Source organism: Ciconia boyciana, chromosome 2 (assembly GCF_034638445.1).
Source record: "Ciconia boyciana chromosome 2, ASM3463844v1, whole genome shotgun sequence".
In the NCBI taxonomy this organism is placed as follows: domain Eukaryota; kingdom Metazoa; phylum Chordata; class Aves; order Ciconiiformes; family Ciconiidae; genus Ciconia; species Ciconia boyciana.
The window spans coordinates 146014789-146034628 of record NC_132935.1 but is presented as its reverse complement, the minus strand read 5'-3'; the positions used below and the strand labels follow the sequence as shown (position 1 = coordinate 146034628).

Sequence of the window (19840 nt, the reverse complement as noted above, 5' to 3'; positions counted from 1 at the left end):
CCGCCCGCCGCCGGGCCCGCCCCGCCAATGGCCGCCCCGCCCGCCGCCGAAGGCCGCCCCGCCCGCCGCCCGCCGCCAATGGCCGCTCTGCCCGCCGCCGCGCCTCGCCCCGCGGGGAGGGGGCGGCGGCCGCCGGGGCGCGGGGGGCGCGGGGGTGCCGGCCGCCGCCGCGGACACAAAGGCGGGCGTGCGGGGCGGCGGGGAGAGGCGAGAGGGGCAGCAGCCCTACCTCCCCCGCGCGGCCGAGCCCCGAGGGCCGGCGGATTTCTCGGCGGGGCCGCGGGAGGGCAGCCGCCGCGGCGGGGGCGGCGGCAGGGAGGGCGCGGCGGGGCGGTGGCCCGCAGATGGGGGCGCGGGGGGAACCCCGGCAGGGCGCGGGGCGCCCGGGGAGGACGGGGCTGACGGCGGCGGCGTCCTCGGCTTCGCGGCAGCGGGCGCTGAGCTTTCCCTTGCCTCTCGGTATCCCCCTCGGAGAGCTGGGGCGGTGATTGCAAGGGAGGGTTGGCAGGTTTAATGTTACACCGCAGGACAGGCAAAATACTCCAAATAACCCAGGATGCATACTTTAAAAAACCCTCTATAGGTGTGATGCGTTTATATATCTATACGTATCTATATATCTTTTTGAGAACCTGTTTCTTCTTTCCCAGCTTTCTGAAAGAAAGATCAGGGAAGAGTGGTGCTAGCTATTCACAAAGGGCTGCCAAATGTCCAAAATAAGCAGGCAGAAAAATAGTACATCTGTGTCTTCTTTAGCTGCCTCCCATGCCAGCAATCCCAGCTCCTACTTCTGTGCCAAAGACACAACGCTTACACAGGCTAAATGGGTTTTCCCTGTAGCTGTGTGAGCATTTACAGAGGTAAGGCTTAATTCTGCCATTATTGTAACAACGTTCCCAGCAGTAACTGTTTTTTTTAGCATTGACAGTACATTATTGAAATAGCTGCAATCAGGATCTTGCTCCTGGATGCAGTCCTTCTAATAACTGGGATAGTGGCAGGCTTGATTTTAACAAAGGTTTGTTTCTGCACTGTTGTACCCAGCAGACTTTTGCTATTAATTTCAGTAGGTGCACGATCAGAGTCTTAGGAAAGCACCCGGTAAAATTATAATTTTTTATTAGGCATGATCCACAAATATCCTTTGTATGTTGCTTGAAAGGCCAGACAAAAATCCCAGTGTTTCAAGAGCAATTTTATTATCAAAATGGGGCTACCAGCGGTAGAGAAGAATTATGTAGGTAGGTAGTACAGGGCAATAGCAATGGCAAAAAATTTAACAGAGAAAAACTTAGACTGAGTAGCAGCAGATCATTTCCAGTATGAATGCAGAAGTCATTTAAGGGAGATGACAGTATCCCTGACATTTAGATAATTTACAACTTGAGTGGCCAAAGCACCAAGCATATTCTCTAGTCCTGCACTGACACACCAGGTAAGGGACATCTTTTTCCTCTTTGCTATGGGAAGTGACGGGTACAATGTAGAGGTATTATCTGTAATGTATTCCTTCAGCACCTACGGGATGCAAAACTACCATTGATTTTAATTCTTTTTAACTTGCAGTCCTGCAGAAGCAAATATCTTCACTGGAAATTCTAATAAACCTGAACACAGTGGCCAGAGAGAAAGGTAATCCTCACACCCCAATCCACAGTAAAGTCAGCTATTCTACTTCAGGTATCATACCTTTACGAGGAAGAATTGGAGCCCATATATTTTATTAAGGATTTTTTTAAAGGAAACTGTGCTTTAGTTTCATTCTGATGGCAACCGGAAGTGCGGGAATGCAGTTTGTATCTAAATGTAGGTCCTTGAGGTTTTAATTTCCTTTATTCACTGAAGCTTAGTCAAGCAAACGAAGCTGACAAGGTTGAGCTACCGAAGTGCTTGCAGCCTAAGTCCTGGGCTACAGCTCATTCCATTCACCCAGCGAATAGGAGGCAGAGGTCACACAGCATTCCTGAGGCTAAGGGTCCCGCAGCCCAGCCTGGACGCTGTTGTGCTGTCTGGCCCTCTTTATTTAAGGAGGAGCTCTTTATTTAAGCCATCAAGTTTGAGCTGTAAGCCTTTGTGAGCCCTGGCACAAAAGTACACACTCCTTCTATGAGCAGGCAAAAAAGTAAACCAGCACATAACCAACACCCTCAGATTAAAGATGCTTTACTCAGAAGTACTGATAGTTTTAGCAGATTGTTGGTTCTTTAAAGGTGCTCTGTGCCCAATCTGTTTTTCCTAACAGAGCACAACTTACACTCCACAAAACCTTTAATGGCACACACATGCAACAGTCATCCTTCATTCAGAAACTGCTTTGCCCCTAAAATCCAAGCAGGTGTTTGTTTTAGTAAATAAATATGACCCCCTCCACCACATTTCAAGTGTAATTTCCATGTGTTTATGTCACCGCTGCCATATGTACTCTTGGCCACCTGCCTCATTGCTGTTTCTCACTATGAAATTTTCCTATAAATGTTCAGATATTGTCACTTGTCAGGACTACAATAAACCTTTAAGTGCCTTTTTCTGGTTGGCAGTTACACAGATGCATAAATGGAGGAAGCTCTAAGTTTCTTGTAAGGCTGTAATAAATTTAACCCACATTTGCATCCCAAACCCCAAAGGGGAACAAGAACTGGTCTCTTGAAACGCGAAAAGATCTCCACAGTACTTGTCAGGAAAGACTCTATCTCAGTGTAGCCATAAAAATCATGGAGAGTGTACTTTGAATTGAAATGAAACTGCAGTAATGAGCCTAATTTTAAGGAAAGTGCTATGGGACTCTCAGAGACCGTGGCTGGTCAGGGTCTTGACCACTTCCTACATGAAGGACAGACAGCTAATAGCATCACTAAACACCACATTGGGGATTATTCATAAACTATTAGTTGTCGTCTGTGTTGTTTATTGCGATGCTTTCATTTGCAACTCCAGTACGCAGTCTGGAGGTATACCTGGTATATCTACTGCCTGGTCAGCTTGCCATGTCACTTACCTCTACAGAGGTAGATCAGAGGTAAGCCAATGGCACTCTTAAAAAAAGAAATAGGTATTTTTATTGTGAGCCTTTCAGTTCACACTGCAAAATTTATTTTGGCATTTTTGGGCTTTTTGCCAGAGAACTGATGTATTGGTTCACTGCCAAGAATGAAATACGGAATCAAGCCCTAGAAGTGCAGCAAAAAATATTGTTGTGTAACTTTCATTAACAGGGAAAATGGGTGTGCATAGGGAGAGGGTACAGATGCCTGAACGGCTTTATACTGAAAATCTGTTATGCTAAAAATGAAAAAGTCCTCATAACAGTCAGAATTTCCCTGACTTTCTTGTACAAACATCTGTTGGTCTGAAAACATCACTGAAAAGAATGGCATTCACATTTTTTTGATTTGTCATTTTATTTAAACAGTGAGAAACTAGAGAAATTTGGTCCAAATATGGAACGTGCTTTCCAATTATTATAGACCTTGACTAAACAGATGTGAATACTTTCATCAATCAGATTTGTGCACTTTTAGTAAAGTTTCTGCTTCCAGGAGGTATAAAATGACTCATAAATATTAAATATCCAGGAAAAACATCCTGCTATGCAAAGGCAATCACTTTTGTTTCCAGTACCATTCAGCAACCTTAAGCCCTGGCATGCATGGGGCCACAGAGACATTCCTTCACACTTCCCCTGCTCCATGAATATTGAACAAACTCTAGGCAAAAGGGACCCGCTTTAACAGGAGGATGTGAAAGACTCGGAACGTCCTACAGCAAACTGAATAGGGACTCTCCATAATGCTCAGCCACAGCAAGTGCTCTGGCCTATCGCTTGAGTGAGTGCTGTAACTTTTAGTCCGAAAGAGCACTTCCTCCTTCAGCTGTGGTCTGAAAAGATTAAGACTGCTATGGTTTTGAAAACAGAAAGGTTCCTGTTTCTAGAAAACGGATTCTGGCTGTAAATCTTCAGCTGGGGTCGGTCCCTCCCTTTAGCTGGGAGCTAAGTGCAATGAAGAGCCCCCAAGAAAGGCCGGTGCATCCAGGGAAAACCTGATTTTTCTGAACCCAGCGAATACGTCTCCCTGCACACTGCCTAGGAGAAGCTGATTTGCGGTTTTGAATACCACTGAGCTGCAGGACATCTAAATGTCCAGGCATTGAAGTCTCCCCTTGTGAGTAACTTCCTTGACTAATTATGGTCTTAAGAAAGAAATTGGCAAATTCTTTTATGACATTTATTTTTAAAGTTATGTTGCCTACAGTTGTTGCCAGTGTTGCAAAGAATATCAAACTGGTGTGACTAGCTGCTGATTTTTTCAAGGAAATGACTAGGCTCTATACTAAAAACTAACCAACTCTCTCTGCAATATTACGCTTTAATGTAAAATGAACTATATGAAACTGGCAGGGGTTTCATCACTAGGGAAGTGTTTTGAACATGACTCATGCCACCCAGTTGCATGACTTACATTTCCAAAAATTATTGTTGTCGTGCATAAAGTTCCCCTCTACTATGGTTTCTAATTGCCAGAATAGGATGTTTTCTGTATCAAAACAGGACATTTCTGTACCAAATCAGGTACTCATTTTCAAAGCCAGTACAGCCCTCTGCCATGAGTCCCATGGTTGTCTCAAACACCATGCACAGTTCTAGCAACACAGAGAAGAGAAAGAGAACTTTTTCAGCTCTGTCATAGGTATAGCAATTTATTTAATCCATCACTTAAACAAAAAAAAGGATGACAACCAGTATACTCTATCTGTCTCACTTCACTTAATAGCAATAGCACTGGTTGCTGAATGTCAGCAATACATTTAGCTATGACTGGGACATAAAGGACAAGGTTTTCCAAACTGATAAGAGGTTTGGCATGGTTTGAGGCTCAACTGGAAAGTCTTTAAGCAGAACTAATTTCCAGAATACACAAAGTCCCTCAGTCTTGATTTGGGTGCCCAAAACCAGATAATTTGAAATTTTAGCTATCTGCTCTCCTTGTTTCATGAAGTTTGTATTTTGCCAAAGGCCAAGGAACTGTTCAAGGATCATGATAGGCACTTTATAAAGACCATTTAACTTAAATATCACATAAAAGATTTTAATTTATAGTCAGATGAAGCTTTCAGTAGAATCTATGTAAAATGTTGATATAATGTATGGGGCTTCTTTCTGTCCTTTACCATGTTGCTGACTTCGCTATCTTGACCTTGCTATCAAGAACAGTGCTCAGTTGCTACCCCTGTAGTAAGCTGTTGGCACAGGTAGAAGTCAATAGCGTGGATGAACATTCATTTGTTACATTACAATGGGAAGCCATAATATTAATGTCTGGGATTGCTGTTTTAAATTTTGAGATTGCAAACCTTTTCAAAGATGAGTCATTCATCCATCCATTCTCTATTTTGGAAAAAGCTGAAAGAAGTGATTCTAGTATGCCATTAATGAACCCTGTCAGTTAGACATTTACTACTTCTTTTTGGCCAAGCTTTTTCAAAGCAAACTGCTTAAAGAGCTCCTCTAGCCAAAAAACAATTAAATCTGAGGAGTGATTTTATTCTTCTCTCTCCCCCAGTTTCATCACTTACACAAAGCATAAATAGCATAATGTTTTCTTGCCATTATATACCAGGAAATGATGATGTTCTTTCTGAGGAAGAGGCAGGGCACAGCAATAGAATCGTTAATTGCATGCAGCAATTGTTCCATTCTTCCTTTGAGATGCCCAGGACAAGCAGGACAGTACTAGATCCTCGAGGGCCAAGTTTTTAGTGGATTCCTCAGTCCAAGTTCTTGTGCCAAATCCTTGGTTCCAATGAGACTCATAAACTGAGCATACATTGTGTTAGCTGTTCTGGGATTAGTTGGCTCCTTACAAAAGGAAGAGGCAGTGGTGTACACACCCCAAAGCTGAGAAGACTGAGTTTCTAAGAAGACAAGCTGTTTTTACACACCAGCTCTATGTCTAATTTTCAAGCATAAATATACTCTGTCCAGTTGGGATTGAGGAGGGAAGATGATCCAGATTTAAGCTGACAGTATGCATAAAATATGTTGGGCTACAGGGAACGGAGTGGAAAATGTACTAAATATGTGTAGAGCAGATGGTGCATATGGCTGGAGAAGGAAGAGAGCAAATATCTGGAAGAGTGGAGGAGTCCATATTTTTTCAGGTGGAAAGGTGTTCTGCTTCCCATTACAAAGACAAATTCACTATCTACCTGAAATTTTCCTTGAGAATTTGGTCTTGCATATGGTCATTGGGTGGGAGAGAGCTTGTGTAGGATGACAGGAGGAAGGACCTAGCAACTATTTAGGACCTTTGCAGATGCTTTAGTTTTGCTGACTCTTGGACTTTTGCCAATGTTCGTGGCTGTTTATTTGACATGGCTTGGGTATTTCCCATAAACTCCATGACATGGAAGTTACCAAGCCTACCATGTAAGTCCGAAGCACACCAGGATGAAACAACATGCAGCTCAGATGTCAGGATCTTTCAAAGACAGAGGAATGGTTTACCCTGAATATGGTAATAATGCCACTGTCCTGCAGTTATATTCTGAAAATAATCAACTTCTGTGGTATCAAGAGGAATCTTGAGATATATCCTGCAGATGAAGGACACAATACTATTGTACTACAATATATATGATGCCTGGACTGGTAATGATGATGGGAAGTATGCACAGTGTAATTAATTACTTGAGTTTAATTCTGTTAGTTTTTGAACAACTGTGTCATATACTGTAGGAGATGAGTGCTACATCTGACTTGGCACTGTAACTGCAATGAAGTCATCCACAGGGACTTCATCTGACATGCAGGGATCCCTACAGACAATTCCAACAACTTCCCATTGTATTTCTCTTATGAATTATGTGAAACATGTTTGCTGGAGTCTTAAATCAGCCCAACTCCCTACAGCTGAATATTGACACTGCCAATCCATACTGGCATATGTCTTGCGCAAGAAGACTTCTCTTCTTCACAAAGAACTACTTTAGGCTTTCTTGACCCATTTAGGTTAGGCTTATTGAGGCTTCTCTCTCCAGACTGTCTCAGCAAAAATAACTTTTTAAATTCATAGCCCTTTTTCTAAAAAAGGTTTGTTTCAACTTTAGGAAAACCCAAAGCTTTTTGTTCTTATTTGAGGCAATACTTAATTTGGGGAAAAGACCCCAAAAGACTTAGCAGCCAAAAATGACACTTTTATATTTTAGCTGGGATTTTTTGCAGAATAATTTTTCAATTTATCCTTCATTTCAGTTTATCCTTACAAAATCTCATGACTTCTTCAAATCTGTCCTTTTCTATAAACTATTTTCCAAGAGACTTTCTGGTAGAAAAGAGCTAAGTCCCAGCCGCTAAGCTTTAGTATATTGGTATGCTTGACAGACATTTGTAGACACATGCAAAGTGAGAAAGAGAGTATTTACAGTGCCATCACTTCTGTAATTGCAGTTCATAAGTGATATCAAATAGCTTTAAATTAGCTTTACAGTAACTCATTTGCAAAGTGCCAGCAATATAGCCAGGGTGGAAGACACCCCTGTGCTGCCTAGGCACCAAGCGCTCAGCTTCTTGGGCAGATTTTATGGTACTTACTGTGTGCAATTGTGGTTTATCTAATTTCAAGATAGCTCAGCAAATCCACAGTTACAGCTCTGCTCTGGCTGCATTAAAGATTTTCTTCCTCTCTGGAGAAAACACCCTACTACTGAAATCCTACCACCATGGTGACCAGCATAAGAGATCTCATTTCCTGTGCTAACTACAGTCTTAGTCAAAGATTAAACTCATCACATGGGACTGAATGAAAAAACAAAGTTTGGGCAGGGGCTGAATTCCTTCAACGACAAGTCTGTGGTATACAAAAGCTTTAGGTGATACTAAATGGCCTTGTGAGCAAAAGGCATGACCAACGCCAACATACAGCTACAAGTTGTTCTCAGTTTGCACACTATAATGTGCAAATCATATGGGGATGCTGGAGATGAAAGTTCCTGCCTTAAGCAAAAAGGTAAGAGGCACATCCAGGCTCACCATCTGCACTCTTTTTCTCGTCTTTCCCTCATCCCCCCTCCCCCCGAGAGAGCAGCAGGCACCATGCCGTTTCCTCCTGCCCCTGCAAGTGAGCTGGGATCTCCCATGCCATTACCTCATCCTGCCGGAGCGGCTTGAACTGATCCCCCTTTAACACTGCCTGGCTCCGTGCCTGCTGTCACCCGTTTCCTGTGACCCTTCAAGGGTCTGATTCAAAACACATTCATTGCAGCAGCAATCTTTTGGCTGACTGTGGTGGGCCTTATAGAACTTGGAATCTGTTTTGTTCAGTCCAGCAAAGGTTTTTTTTTTGGTTACTAGCCTTTTTTTATCCTTTATTTTTTTGGTCAAGCACTGGAATGTGTAAGTACAACAAGAAAGTCAATAACATTATCTAAACATATGCCTCTCATCCAGCCAGGGTGACCACTGCAGGCCAAACATAACAAACAGGCCAGATTTATTTAGATTTAAATTTATTTAAACCAGAAAAGTAAAGATTTATTAGAGAAGCAATGTTTTTTTATTCTTTATTCCCTACAGAGTATATGCATAGCTCCAGAACTTGAAAATAAAATCCTGAAATGGAGAGATTAATATATTTGAAAAGAGAAAGGTTAAAAATGTTTGTGTCTGATAACTCTTCCAAATAATTTCAACTACATAAATTTCCCCTGTATAGAGTTCTTAGAAATGCGTCAGGAGAGGCTAACAAACCTGGTTTGATGTGGGCTTCATTTCCAGTCTTGCAGATGCGTGGCATTATAAATGAAAATTGTAAGCTTCGTTAGCCATACTGGCACGGCCCAGCAGGCTTCTCAGAAACACCACGTCTGTGGCTGAGAGTTACCTTTACTGAGCATCACTTCAGAGGAAACCAAGTCTGATAAATTCCCTCCTGAAACATTACAACCAGTACAGATCGATTTTGATAAACTGCAAAAGGTTTTCAATTTTATTAGTAACCTACTGGGCCAATGGTTATGGAAACAATAATTTATGCTAGACACTCTCAGTGATTTTTTCAATTCAGTGATTGTATTGCAAGGGTGTGACATGCCTCACATTCTTTCCTAGCCACACTGATTTCTGACCCAGAACATGAGCTTCCCTTCTAGACAGCTGAGATGTTTGTATACTCTTCCTGATCCTCATTTAGGTATTTAGTAGGTTATACTGGATGTTCAGACAGAAGAAGCGTTGTTTGTTGTTCAGCCATCAACATTAATATTTGCCTGTATTGAAGTTTTGGCTCATCACTGTGAATGCACTTTTAAACATTTGGTGTTTCAGCAGAAAGAGGTTTTTCTTGCTCTCTCTCCATTTTTTGAATATAGAGGAAATGCTCACAAACGCATCACAGCAACAGGTCTACAAGCTTCCATTATGTAGCCTTACATTGAGGGGTTACATTCAAAGGAAGCTTGAAGCAATTTATCCTGCTGCAGTATTGTGGCATCAATAAAGCCCTGTGATGTGCTGCAGACTGGCAACCTTCTGCCAACCTTCAGCCGGCTGCAGGCAGAGGCCTTGCTGGCCTGGTAGTCTCTGCTCTGCTGCAGATGGGAGGGCAGGGAGAAGAGTTACGTGTAACTGCAGAAGGCTTGAGATGCCTATAAAATGTTTTGTGCGTGTTTGTTGTGTGCATTTGTTGCTGGTGTGAATTATAGAAACACAACAGTAAAAATCTTTTTTTCTCACTGTGAGGACAAGAGTACACGGTCCACTCACAGTTTGTAATTTTAGCTTTCAGTTGCCAAGCACAACGCAGAATCTTAAGGCAGTGGTTTTTGCATGTTTCTGTGATGTTGTTTGGCAGCATTGACAACTGTAACATTTTTAACAATTCTAAAGCATTGTAAGAAGAGAAAATACTGCAGTGCTTTCGTTTGCGTGTTCCTCTTACCACATGTAGCTGTTTCACTGGATGTGTTTATTGGTTACCAGGGCAACAGTTTCAGATCAAGCATGATTACCTGTATCATACCACTCATCAGAGATGTGGGCAAACTTTGGAAACTTCTACATTGAGGAAATGCTGCTAGTTGCTAGGAGGCAGGAGTTTTCAAAAGCTGTCTCAATGAAAATGCTGATATCACATGCTTATGTCAACGGCTTTAAAAATGTCATTAAATAATCAGTTTGCTTAAAATATATTTTACCATAAATACCTTAGAGTCAAGAAAATAGCTGCTTCATCAATGCATTATCATAGTTCTATAGATGTGCTCATTTAGAATAAACTAACATATTTTTAGAAAAGCCTATCAATTGTTATTTAAAGCCAGCTATATTGTTGAGCCATAACTGATATATGAAACAGCCCACACCCATGTCTTAAAAAATGTTAAGAGTCCATTGGACTTCAACTCTGTTATTAATCTCCTCTGTTAATCAAATTAAATGTTCATTGAGATTTACAGGAATCCTATCCATCCTATATGCATGGAGTGGAGAAGGAAGGAGCTGTCACAATATCCAAATTTCAGTAAGTCAAAGAGATCCAGTTGGGAAATTTTGCAGACATGTGGCTGCTTTGGGGTCACAAGATCAAGAGTGAGCAACTGTTTAGCCTGCCCCATGGCAAGTGGCAGCATGTGTTAGCAAGATTTTCTGAGTGAAGTATGAACGATCGCTTTCACAGGGCTCATCCTGTCTGTGGAATCATTCAGCTTTTTTGTAAGAAGAAAGGTATAAGCGGCCACAGATGTTGGCACTTCTTGGCCATTGCCCCAATCTCTGAAATAAGCAGCATGCCTTAAATACTATTTTGTAAGATCTGATCCAAAACCTATGGTTATTATTATGCTGACTTTACATTTATAAAGGGAAGAGCACTAAAAGTAACTGTTTCCAGATTCCCTGTTTTCATTTTGGTCCTTTTTGCAGCTGTCAATTAATAATGAGAACCAGGTTAGGGCAGACACAGTTATACAGAATTATAAAACTGACTACTGGCAGTTGTTTAAAAATGAGCACTAGGGAAATTTTGGTGTTTCCATTCTTTGCAAGAAGCCACCAAGAAAATCCCAACCTAGTTTATGAATTTCTTTGTTGCCAGAGCGGAGGCGTGTTGATCAGATTCTCCCGTTTACTATACAGAGGATACCTGGTGGAGGAGGTAGGTGGAGGATTTCCCCTGAGCAGGGAATGTTCTACTGCCACCAGTAAAGCAAAGACATCTCTGCTGCTTTCTCCACCAGACTCCACCTTTTCCATGTGCGAATGGCAAGAATACCTTGGAGTCAGGGAAAGGAGAGGGAAAAACAGGGCTCAGCTATGTCTCCCTTTCTGATATAAGGAACTATTGCTCCTCTATAGCTTTAATTGCTCCCAGTACTGGGCAGCTCCAAATAAATGAACTGCTCCCGGCTGCCTACAGCTCCCACTCATCACAGTGTCTAGTACTGCTGTGATGTATAGATTGCTGAAATAGTAATACAAGGAGCTCAAACTCATTCATCAGCTTTACTAATTTTAGTAGTCTAAAAGCTGCCTTTTTCTTTACTTTCACCTTGCATCTGTATTTTGAAGGGCTCCTACTGAAGTGTATCTTCTTAGCTGATAACAACCTTGCTCTTTGTAGCCACCTTCATCACCTTGAACTCTCTTCTTCAGAGTCTTCACCATCTTTGTCCCATGACTGTTTTCTCCAGCACATCCAGCCAGCACATTCCCGGTTTTGTTATGCCATGTGATTCACAGACCTTTCTCAGTTCTCCATCAGCCATCTGTGTGGGCAACCTGTCTCACTGATGGCTGCAATGCATGTTGCTCTCCTCTGGTACCTCGGCTGCTGCACTTCCTTTCAGAAATTCTAGAAGTAGACCTTGGACTTCTTGTTTTAGTCACCTGCTTACTTCCATGGCTGACAAATAAAGCAGCAGCCCCAGACTCTGATGATGAAGATCCACAGGTGAATGACAGAACTGTTTTGAAAAAGCTGGCAAAGACCAATATTCTTACTTTCAAATTTTGTTTCTAATTACACTGTTTTCTGCAGCTGCTGCGTCCCATATTCTGGAGAAGTGCGTTGAAGGGCAGCAGATTTCTCTCTTTTGCTCTCCAGTTTCAGCTAAAAATTCTTCCTCCACTGAAAGGCAAGTGGTAGGAGCTACTATGACAGGCTGTATGAGGCTGCTTCTAAGGAAAAATAAACATTCCTCAAATCCACCTTATTTTTGACAGCTTTCTAAGAGGCTACACAAAAAATATGGTTAACTCAAAAAATTATTAGAGAAACATGTTCAGGGTTGTTTTGGTGGTTTTTTAAATGTTTCATCTTCACTTTACAAGCTAAATCTGCAAACTGAGGCATAGGTGAGTGTCTACTCATATGTGGTGGGTAACCCACAGAATAGCGTGCAAGATATTTACTCTGGTTGTTATATATATATGTAAATGCATCTGTCTAACATTTGTTTTAAAAACAAACTACTTTTCGTGGGCAACAATGTCTTTGAGTCACCTCTTCCTTTCCAATTTAGCAAAAGCAATTTCATAGTGTTGGGGCAAATTAGAACAGTTTCATCACTTATTTCCTTCCTTCCTGTTCCAGCAGCAGTGCAGACTTTGAAATGACTTCTCAAAAACATCACTGCACACTGAAATCACGAAATGCTTAGCCCCATAAAACTGTCAAGCACCATTCGCAACAGCTGCCCAGCTGGACAGCAAGCCAGCATGCACAGCCCCGCATGGGGATAAGCCCCTTTTGCTGCCCTGCGTCCCCCTTCTCTGTGACCTGGCCGGGCACAAGCCACCCAAATTCATTTGAGACTCCAGCCTGCCCTTCTCTGCTGCCCTGACGCTAATGGCCAGGCTTGGCCTTCACCTCCCCGTGGGCGCTGGACAGCCTGTGGTGGTGCAGGGCCTGAGGAAGGGCAATGGGGTTGGGGATTTCACCGCTGCCCCTGTGAGGAGCCCTCGGCCAGGAGACATTGAGCCCGAAGGGACTCATGGCAGGGAGCAGGGCCTTCTCCTGATCCCCCACTCCCAGGAGGGCACAGATGGTAGAGCTGCCGGCCAGTATCAGCCCCACGGCCACGTCAGGGGGCAGCAGGGCAGCTAAGCCAGAGGGTGGTTTCATCCTCCGGGCCTAAGCCCACTTTGGGGTTTAACGAGCAATTAGCGATGCCAAATTAAGCCGCTGCTCGGGGGCTGCGCAGCGGCTGGCAGGCAGCTGCCGGCCCCGAGGAGGACGGAGGAGGGCGGGCACATGGGAACGAAAGAGCGGCGGAACGGGCGGGCGGCGCTCGGGGAGGCCGCCGGGAGGGCCGGGCCGTGCGCTGGCTGCTGGAGAATGGCGCCGCTGCGGGTGCTGGAGCTCTACAGTGGCATCGGGGGGATGCACCAGGCCCTGAAAGGTATCGGCGAGCGGCCGCGCCAGCGCGTCCCTGGGTGCTCGCTGCCGCCGCAGCCCCGCTGTGCGACCCCCCCCGCCCGCCTCCACCTCCGAGGGCGCCATCTTGTCGATGGGACCCCGACCCCCGAGGGAAGGCTCTGGAGGGCGCCATCTTGTCGATGGGACCCCGACCCCTGAGGGGAGGCTGTGGAGGGCGCCATCTTCTCGACGGGGCGGGCTAAGATGGCCCCTCTCCTCCCGCAGCCCCTTCCCCAGTCCGCCATGTCGCTTCCCCCCTTTCTTCCACACAAGCACCGTGTGGAAGGAAGCAGGGGGGTGGGAGGCCAGCCTAGTCCCCTCATCCCAAGCCCCGGAGGCGCAACCTCCCCTTCTGCAGGGGCAGGAAAGTGACCTTATGGTAGTGAGGTTGGTGCTGTCTCACAGGCCTGCTGTCAGGGGCTGCATGGGGGCGAGTTGTAAGGGGGATTGGTAACAGGGTTTTGGCTGGTGATGTGTTTGCATTAGGGGTCTATGGCTGTAAACTGAGCAGTGCCCAAAAGCATTTGTGGTCTCCTGGGTGGCACCAAGTACTTAGGAGCACATTGCGATGGAAAGTGTGGATCCATGCTCCTTTTTTGGCCCAGGCAGCTGTTCCTGGGAAGGCTGTGATTTTGTGTTCATTAATCCATGCTCCATCTTTTACTGGCACACCTCTGCTGCAAATGGGATTGGGATCATGGAGACGCACAGGATAATCAAATTAGCCAGGGTATCCCATAGGTATGCACATGGACTTGGTTTTCATGGTGCGTAGTTAGGTGAGCCTGAGAGTATGAGCCTGACTATATGAGGTTGGTATAACATTTTGTAAATATGAAAACTGAATATGGAATTTGGACTTGTATAGAGAGTTCATGCTAGACCGTGTGCCCAGGTGAATTTTTGATCTGGTACAAGGAACCCTGGAGCTCCATTTACTGAATTGTTAAAGCATAGCCTGGGTGACCTTCATCAAGTCTTGTAGGCTCTCTGTGACTTGGCCTCCCCAAATAAAAAATTGAGCCAGGGCTATTGATTTCCTTTGTAAAGTACCCTGGGCCTTGTTACTTCGAAGTCCAGGTTGCAACACGCATCTGTATAATTTACGAGAATCACCCGAATAATTTGATTGTAACTACAATCCTTCAAATACTTTGGCCTTCACAAGCATTAGTAGCTTTTCTGTTATACTCTACAGCAGAGAGCATTGTCATAAAAACATCAAGTGAAAACTCACCTTATCTTGTTATTTTTCAGGGGAGCTGTGTGATATTAAAAGGCTATGCTTACAGAGTAGAATCTGTTTATCATCATTTATTTACTTAAAACATAAAATTGGCATTTTTCCTGCTATCTAATTTTTGCTTGAATGTGTATATATGTTTTATATATTTATAATATATAAAAATACACAACATAACAAAATAGGTACCTACATTGTTATTGTAAATAATCCTAACCACCTGTTGTAAGGATGCATTTTCCTTATTTCCAGAGAGGGAATATTAAGAGCAAAATATATCTTTGTATGGAACTGCAGATTTTGGAGTTTTTGTGGAATGAAAAGAGGGTGTTATACATGGTATACAGTGTATATAGCTGTAATGGTAACACTCTACTTTTCTAGTAGTCTTGTTTCTGAAGTGATGGGGGACTATCTATGTGTTATAGACAATTTCCATATCTCCACAGAGAGTGGACTGGTTCCTGAAACTTAGCCTACACCATGGTTCTTCACTCAGCTGTTTGTCACGTGTCAGTGTATGTATGTAACAAATCTTTACTGAACATTATCTAGCTATGTTCTTAACATAATAACAGATGTCTTGTGGATGTTCAGTAATGTGCTGCAGTAGTTAATAAATTGAAATGCCAGATGTGATATCTTGTGGATGGCCACCTAAGAAAGCGTCATTTACAACACAACAAATACTGAAAAGGATGGTAATATTGAGAATGCAGCCTTAGAAGATTATCAGAATACTGTCAACTTGTATCCAAAAGATACACTGATTGAGTGATGCCCCAGTGGATAGTTACTGTGCATATGAAGGCTTGAGATCATATATCACCTTTATGTATTGTGTAGTTTGGAGGGTGAAGGAATTAACCAAAACCCTCGTTTTATTTCCTGAAAGGGTAAATTTATTTCCAAGCTTACTGTTTCTGAACTTGCTGAACACAACTGCATCGGTGCCAGTGCATGTTGTAATTTCTGTTCTTCTGGGCTTACATTTGACTGAAGAAATTACAATAATTATGAATAGTGAGACTGAGATTCTTTTGTAGTGGTACCAGCCAAAGCAGATGAAGGGACTGTGTATAAGAGGAAACTTAAATTAATATTTATGTAAATGACCCTAGAAAGTACTAAATGGTTAAATACCAACTGAAATTTGCAAAGTGGATAGATACAATGCTATTTGCATTACAGTTGGTATAACTCTTTTTCAAATCTGGGTGCTTATTTTTGGGAAGCATATGAGAACTCAGCCCATAGGCATTGTGTTGTCTTGGAAAAAGTCCAAACAGTACACTTCTCGATGAAAATCTTGTTTTGAGTGTTGTTAAAACTAATAGGCAATTTGAATGAAAAAGGTTCTATGCAATTTGCACTGAATTAAGTATTTAATGACAGGTCATTATATAAAACTGGTTTTGATGAATTGTATCACAGTCAGGAATACTGATATAGTCAGGCATTTTGATCCTTTCTGCTGTTTTCTCTTTTTAAATCTCTTGAACATCTGGATTTGGTTTTCTTACACAGTTTGTAAAGGAGCAAAGTCAAGTCAAGGGGGACTTAAGTGTTTGCTTTTATGTGGAAATCAAACAGAAAAAAGTGAATGTTCCTCTGTAAGTACTTTAATAATAGAGTTTCTTACATGTTTTAGGCCTATATGTGTACATTAAACCATGCTATTTGAAAATGTCTCTGATACAATTTTTTGGATATCATTTAGCAAATGGCAGATTGTTTGGCATCTTCCATTTAAATCAAGTATGGAAATACTAGAAGGTTTTTCTTTGGTATAAATATGAAGCTTGAAAGAAAGCCCTCCATTTTGCCAGTGCTTTCATAAACCAGATACATGGGAGATGAAGATTATGTATAATACTTTATTTTCTTGGTATGGTTTCTAGTGAATCTATACAGCCAAGAAAAATAATGGGAACACGTAGAAAAGAGGGAGAGCATGGAATACTTCAGTGGCAGTGCTCCAGGAAAGCTAGTTGTTCTACAAAAGGGATTCTGCAGCTCTGGCAAGTTCTGGCTCAGTGTTGGTTCCTGGCCGTGTTATGTAGCCAGTTTTGTGGCCAGTTACGTTTAGCAGAGCTGGTCCAACTTTCTACTTTTCTGTGAAATTGCCAATGTTTTCAATGGGCAAATAAGTATTTTCCAGGAAATCTGATACTGCCTTTTCTACCGTGAAGCCCTTTTTGGCTGTGATCTTTCATAAACTTAGTTTTAGGATAGCATATACTTGAACTTGCAGGATGAGGATGTTCATTGTTTTGGCAGCTGTCATTAAAGTAGAATGCATTTGGCACCAGGTAGTATGCAGTTGGTTTTGAGATTGTCCTCACCTACTGTAAGAAATAATTGAGTTTTAATAATAATTGAATTTTAAACTTCCATGAATGGAAGTTTATACTCTCTTATAAGTGTTTCTCTATTAATAGTGCATAGAAGTTATTAGTACATAGTTACATAGTTGAATCAGGTTCTTTCTGATAGCGAAAAGAAGGCTGTTCCTGAATTTAGATTTCAGTCCAAAACTGAAAAAGAAAAGTCTTGGGGATTGTCTAGCTCTGTTGATACTTCAGCTGTAGATAATTCAGCATATGCAGAATTTCTAGTTTCTGATTTTGAATGCTTTATAATAGTATTTTAAGTTTAACAGCAAAGACATGCAAAAAGATGTAATTTAGAAAGTTGAGCTTGATTAAGGTCAGAAGTCATAGAGTCTGTTCATATTCACACTCTTGAAAGATTGAGGCAGCTAAGAGATGGGAGTGCATTTCTTCCTTGTTCCCACCCTGTGCTCCAAACTTTGTAAGATTTATAAAGGTTGATGTTTAGATCATATATGTCTAAACCTACGATATTTTTTATATGTGTGTGTGTGTGTGTGTGAAAGTATTCTTTATATATAAAGTGCAGAGTTTCTGCAATGAAAAATACAGTGTTTTATTTTTAGAAAATCTATGGCTACAAATTCATTTCCTTAGCAACTTTCCATCAAACAAACAGCCTGCTCTTCCTCATTCCCAACCAAAACAAACTTAAACTGGCTTATTAATTTAGGCATTTTTCCCATGAAAAATGGGTTCCAGGTCTCTCCCGCAAGCGTTTGTAATCAGCCAGGTCACTGAAAAAAGTTTCCATACATAAAACATGAAAGGACATCTTTTAAAAAAATACCGTAATTTTGCAGTGATGAAGTTGGTGATACTTTTCCTATGCAATTGTTATATTTCAATTTTACAGAGTAAGAATTTGAGTCTCTTGTACTCTGTCATCTCTGTTTCTTAATTTTATTTGATTATCTCTGTGAATTGCACAGCATAATAAACTGGTGTGTGTAATTACACTGAGCATTGCTATCTCAGGAGGAGAGACAAAGGAGACAAAACTGGCAAGCAGCTTTAGGGTTCAGCACAATGCAAAACAAAAATATTGACAGTTTGAGCAAGTTTTTACACCTAAACTCATTTTGAGGTAATGCTTCTCTAAAATATAGGCCTTTGTAGCACAGGATGGTGCCAGTTGTGCTATAATGTAAATTTACTTAGTTTATATGGCTGAACATGAACAAATCCTGTACAAATAGAGCAGTCAAAAAAGTTGCTAAGTATCCTGCAGGAAGCAAGTATCAAGTTTACTGATAGTCATGTTGACTGTAGCCATGGGCAGTTCAGCCTAATCATTTCAGCCAAGAGCTGACAACTCAGAAATTAAGTCTTTGCTCTCTGTTTTAAAAGGAAGCAGGACTGACAAAACATGTGACTAATCTCCCTTTTCCATCTGTTTCCATATGTTAGGATAGATAATTGTTCTGGCTCTGATTTTCCAATACGCTGAGATATGCCAGGCTCTGCCCTTGGTGTAACACCGTGTATTTCATGTGCTCTGCTGACATTGATGATTCTGTTACAAAAGTACAGTGGTGAATATAAACAGATCTATGTTAATTTTAAGGTCTGCTAGAAACACATGACAAAGGAATCGATTCTGAAGAGGAAAAGGACAGATATTGTAATGTCAAAAATTTTATTTTCAGGGTTTGAGGATGACACCCTTTGGGTTTGTTTTTTCCAAATCAGAAGCTAATGCATGCATCTTGTCTTCCTTTGTTTCAAATGCTGCACCTTCCAATCATTACAGCAGCACCTCTTTCACTCGAGTGGCTACTACATAGCTGAAGTGGCTCATAAGCATTGTGTACACAACAAAATAGAGAATTGGGACCCAAAGTTTGATTGCTGCCTCTTCAGGCAATTTAAATAACAGTTAAAGAGTTTCTGCTATGTGGATCATAGCGGTTTTAAGATTCAGGTGCAAAATCAGTACTTTCCTAGCAGGATGATACAAATTTGAGTTCACTTGCTTTCAGCCAAGAGAGAATATTACAATCTAGTCTTCCTAAAAATAAGCCATAACACCTCAGTAACTTCCGCATCATGTCTGTGGCTTCCTTTTGAGCTTCAACATCTCTTTCAGAAATGCGAAGGCTCAGTTCAAAAACTGTGGTGTTGAGGAATATTGCAAATCAAGTATTCAAGCAGCTACTTAGTTTCACTTAGAAAATGTATATTATTTTTTCTTTAGTCTGCATAAAATTAAATTGTTTTCTGCATAGTTGTAATTCTCTTAAATGGCTGTGTCTTGAAAATTGGATGTACTTGTTTGGAAAAAAAAGTCTCTAGAGCTGTGTCTGTTTCTGTATTGAAGTTCTGCTATATATTTCAGGGAGTTGATTTAACATCTCACTAAGTCAGCAGTTCAGGGGCATTTTCATATTCCTGAGTTGCTTTTGTGCCTTTTGTCAGTGGGGATAGTTAAACACAGTCTTGATTCTGTTTTTTTTTAGATTCTGCTTTCAGTCTATTTTATGATGCATTCCTACAGCCATTTTCAAGTAATAAATATAAATGCTATAGCAAAACAGAGTATCACAGTTTGACGTTGAAGTTATTTAAATTTCAGGAGGAGGATTTATTTAAAAATGTTTCATTTTCACATTGTTTGAAATTTACACAAGCTTTTCTTTGTTAGGTTGGATGTGTGAGATCTGCTTGTCTGTTCGAGCTCCTTCATGCGTTTCAGGGTATTTCCACAGAAATACGCTTAATCAGCTTTTGAAGGGGGAGTCTGTTCTGTAACAGGAACTCCCAAGTGAGACACAGCTTTTGAGTGAAAAGGGGGA

At 41.8% G+C, this 19840-nt stretch overlaps 1 protein-coding gene across 11 annotated transcripts in view; it reads left to right on the top strand.

Annotated features, from left to right (window-relative positions):
- The first annotated feature begins 1611 nt into the window (after positions 1 to 1611).
- TRDMT1 (tRNA aspartic acid methyltransferase 1) overlaps positions 1612 to 19840 on the top strand; it is a 41449-nt gene continuing 23220 nt past the window's right edge. For 4 of the 11 annotated variants that reach the window (XR_012041207.1, XR_012041208.1, XR_012041209.1 and 1 more), the window contains exon 1: positions 13234 to 13392. Coding sequence is in view for 2 of the 11 variants with exons in the window: in XM_072854391.1 (XP_072710492.1) it covers positions 13245 to 13392 (148 nt within the window). In the remaining 9 variants the exon portion in view is untranslated. Of the gene's footprint in view, positions 1633 to 3876; positions 4161 to 13233; positions 13393 to 15149; positions 15171 to 16943; positions 16965 to 19840 lie in introns of those variants that run through there. The other 7 variants (XM_072854396.1, XM_072854392.1, XM_072854395.1 and 4 more) reach the window with 6 other exon arrangements.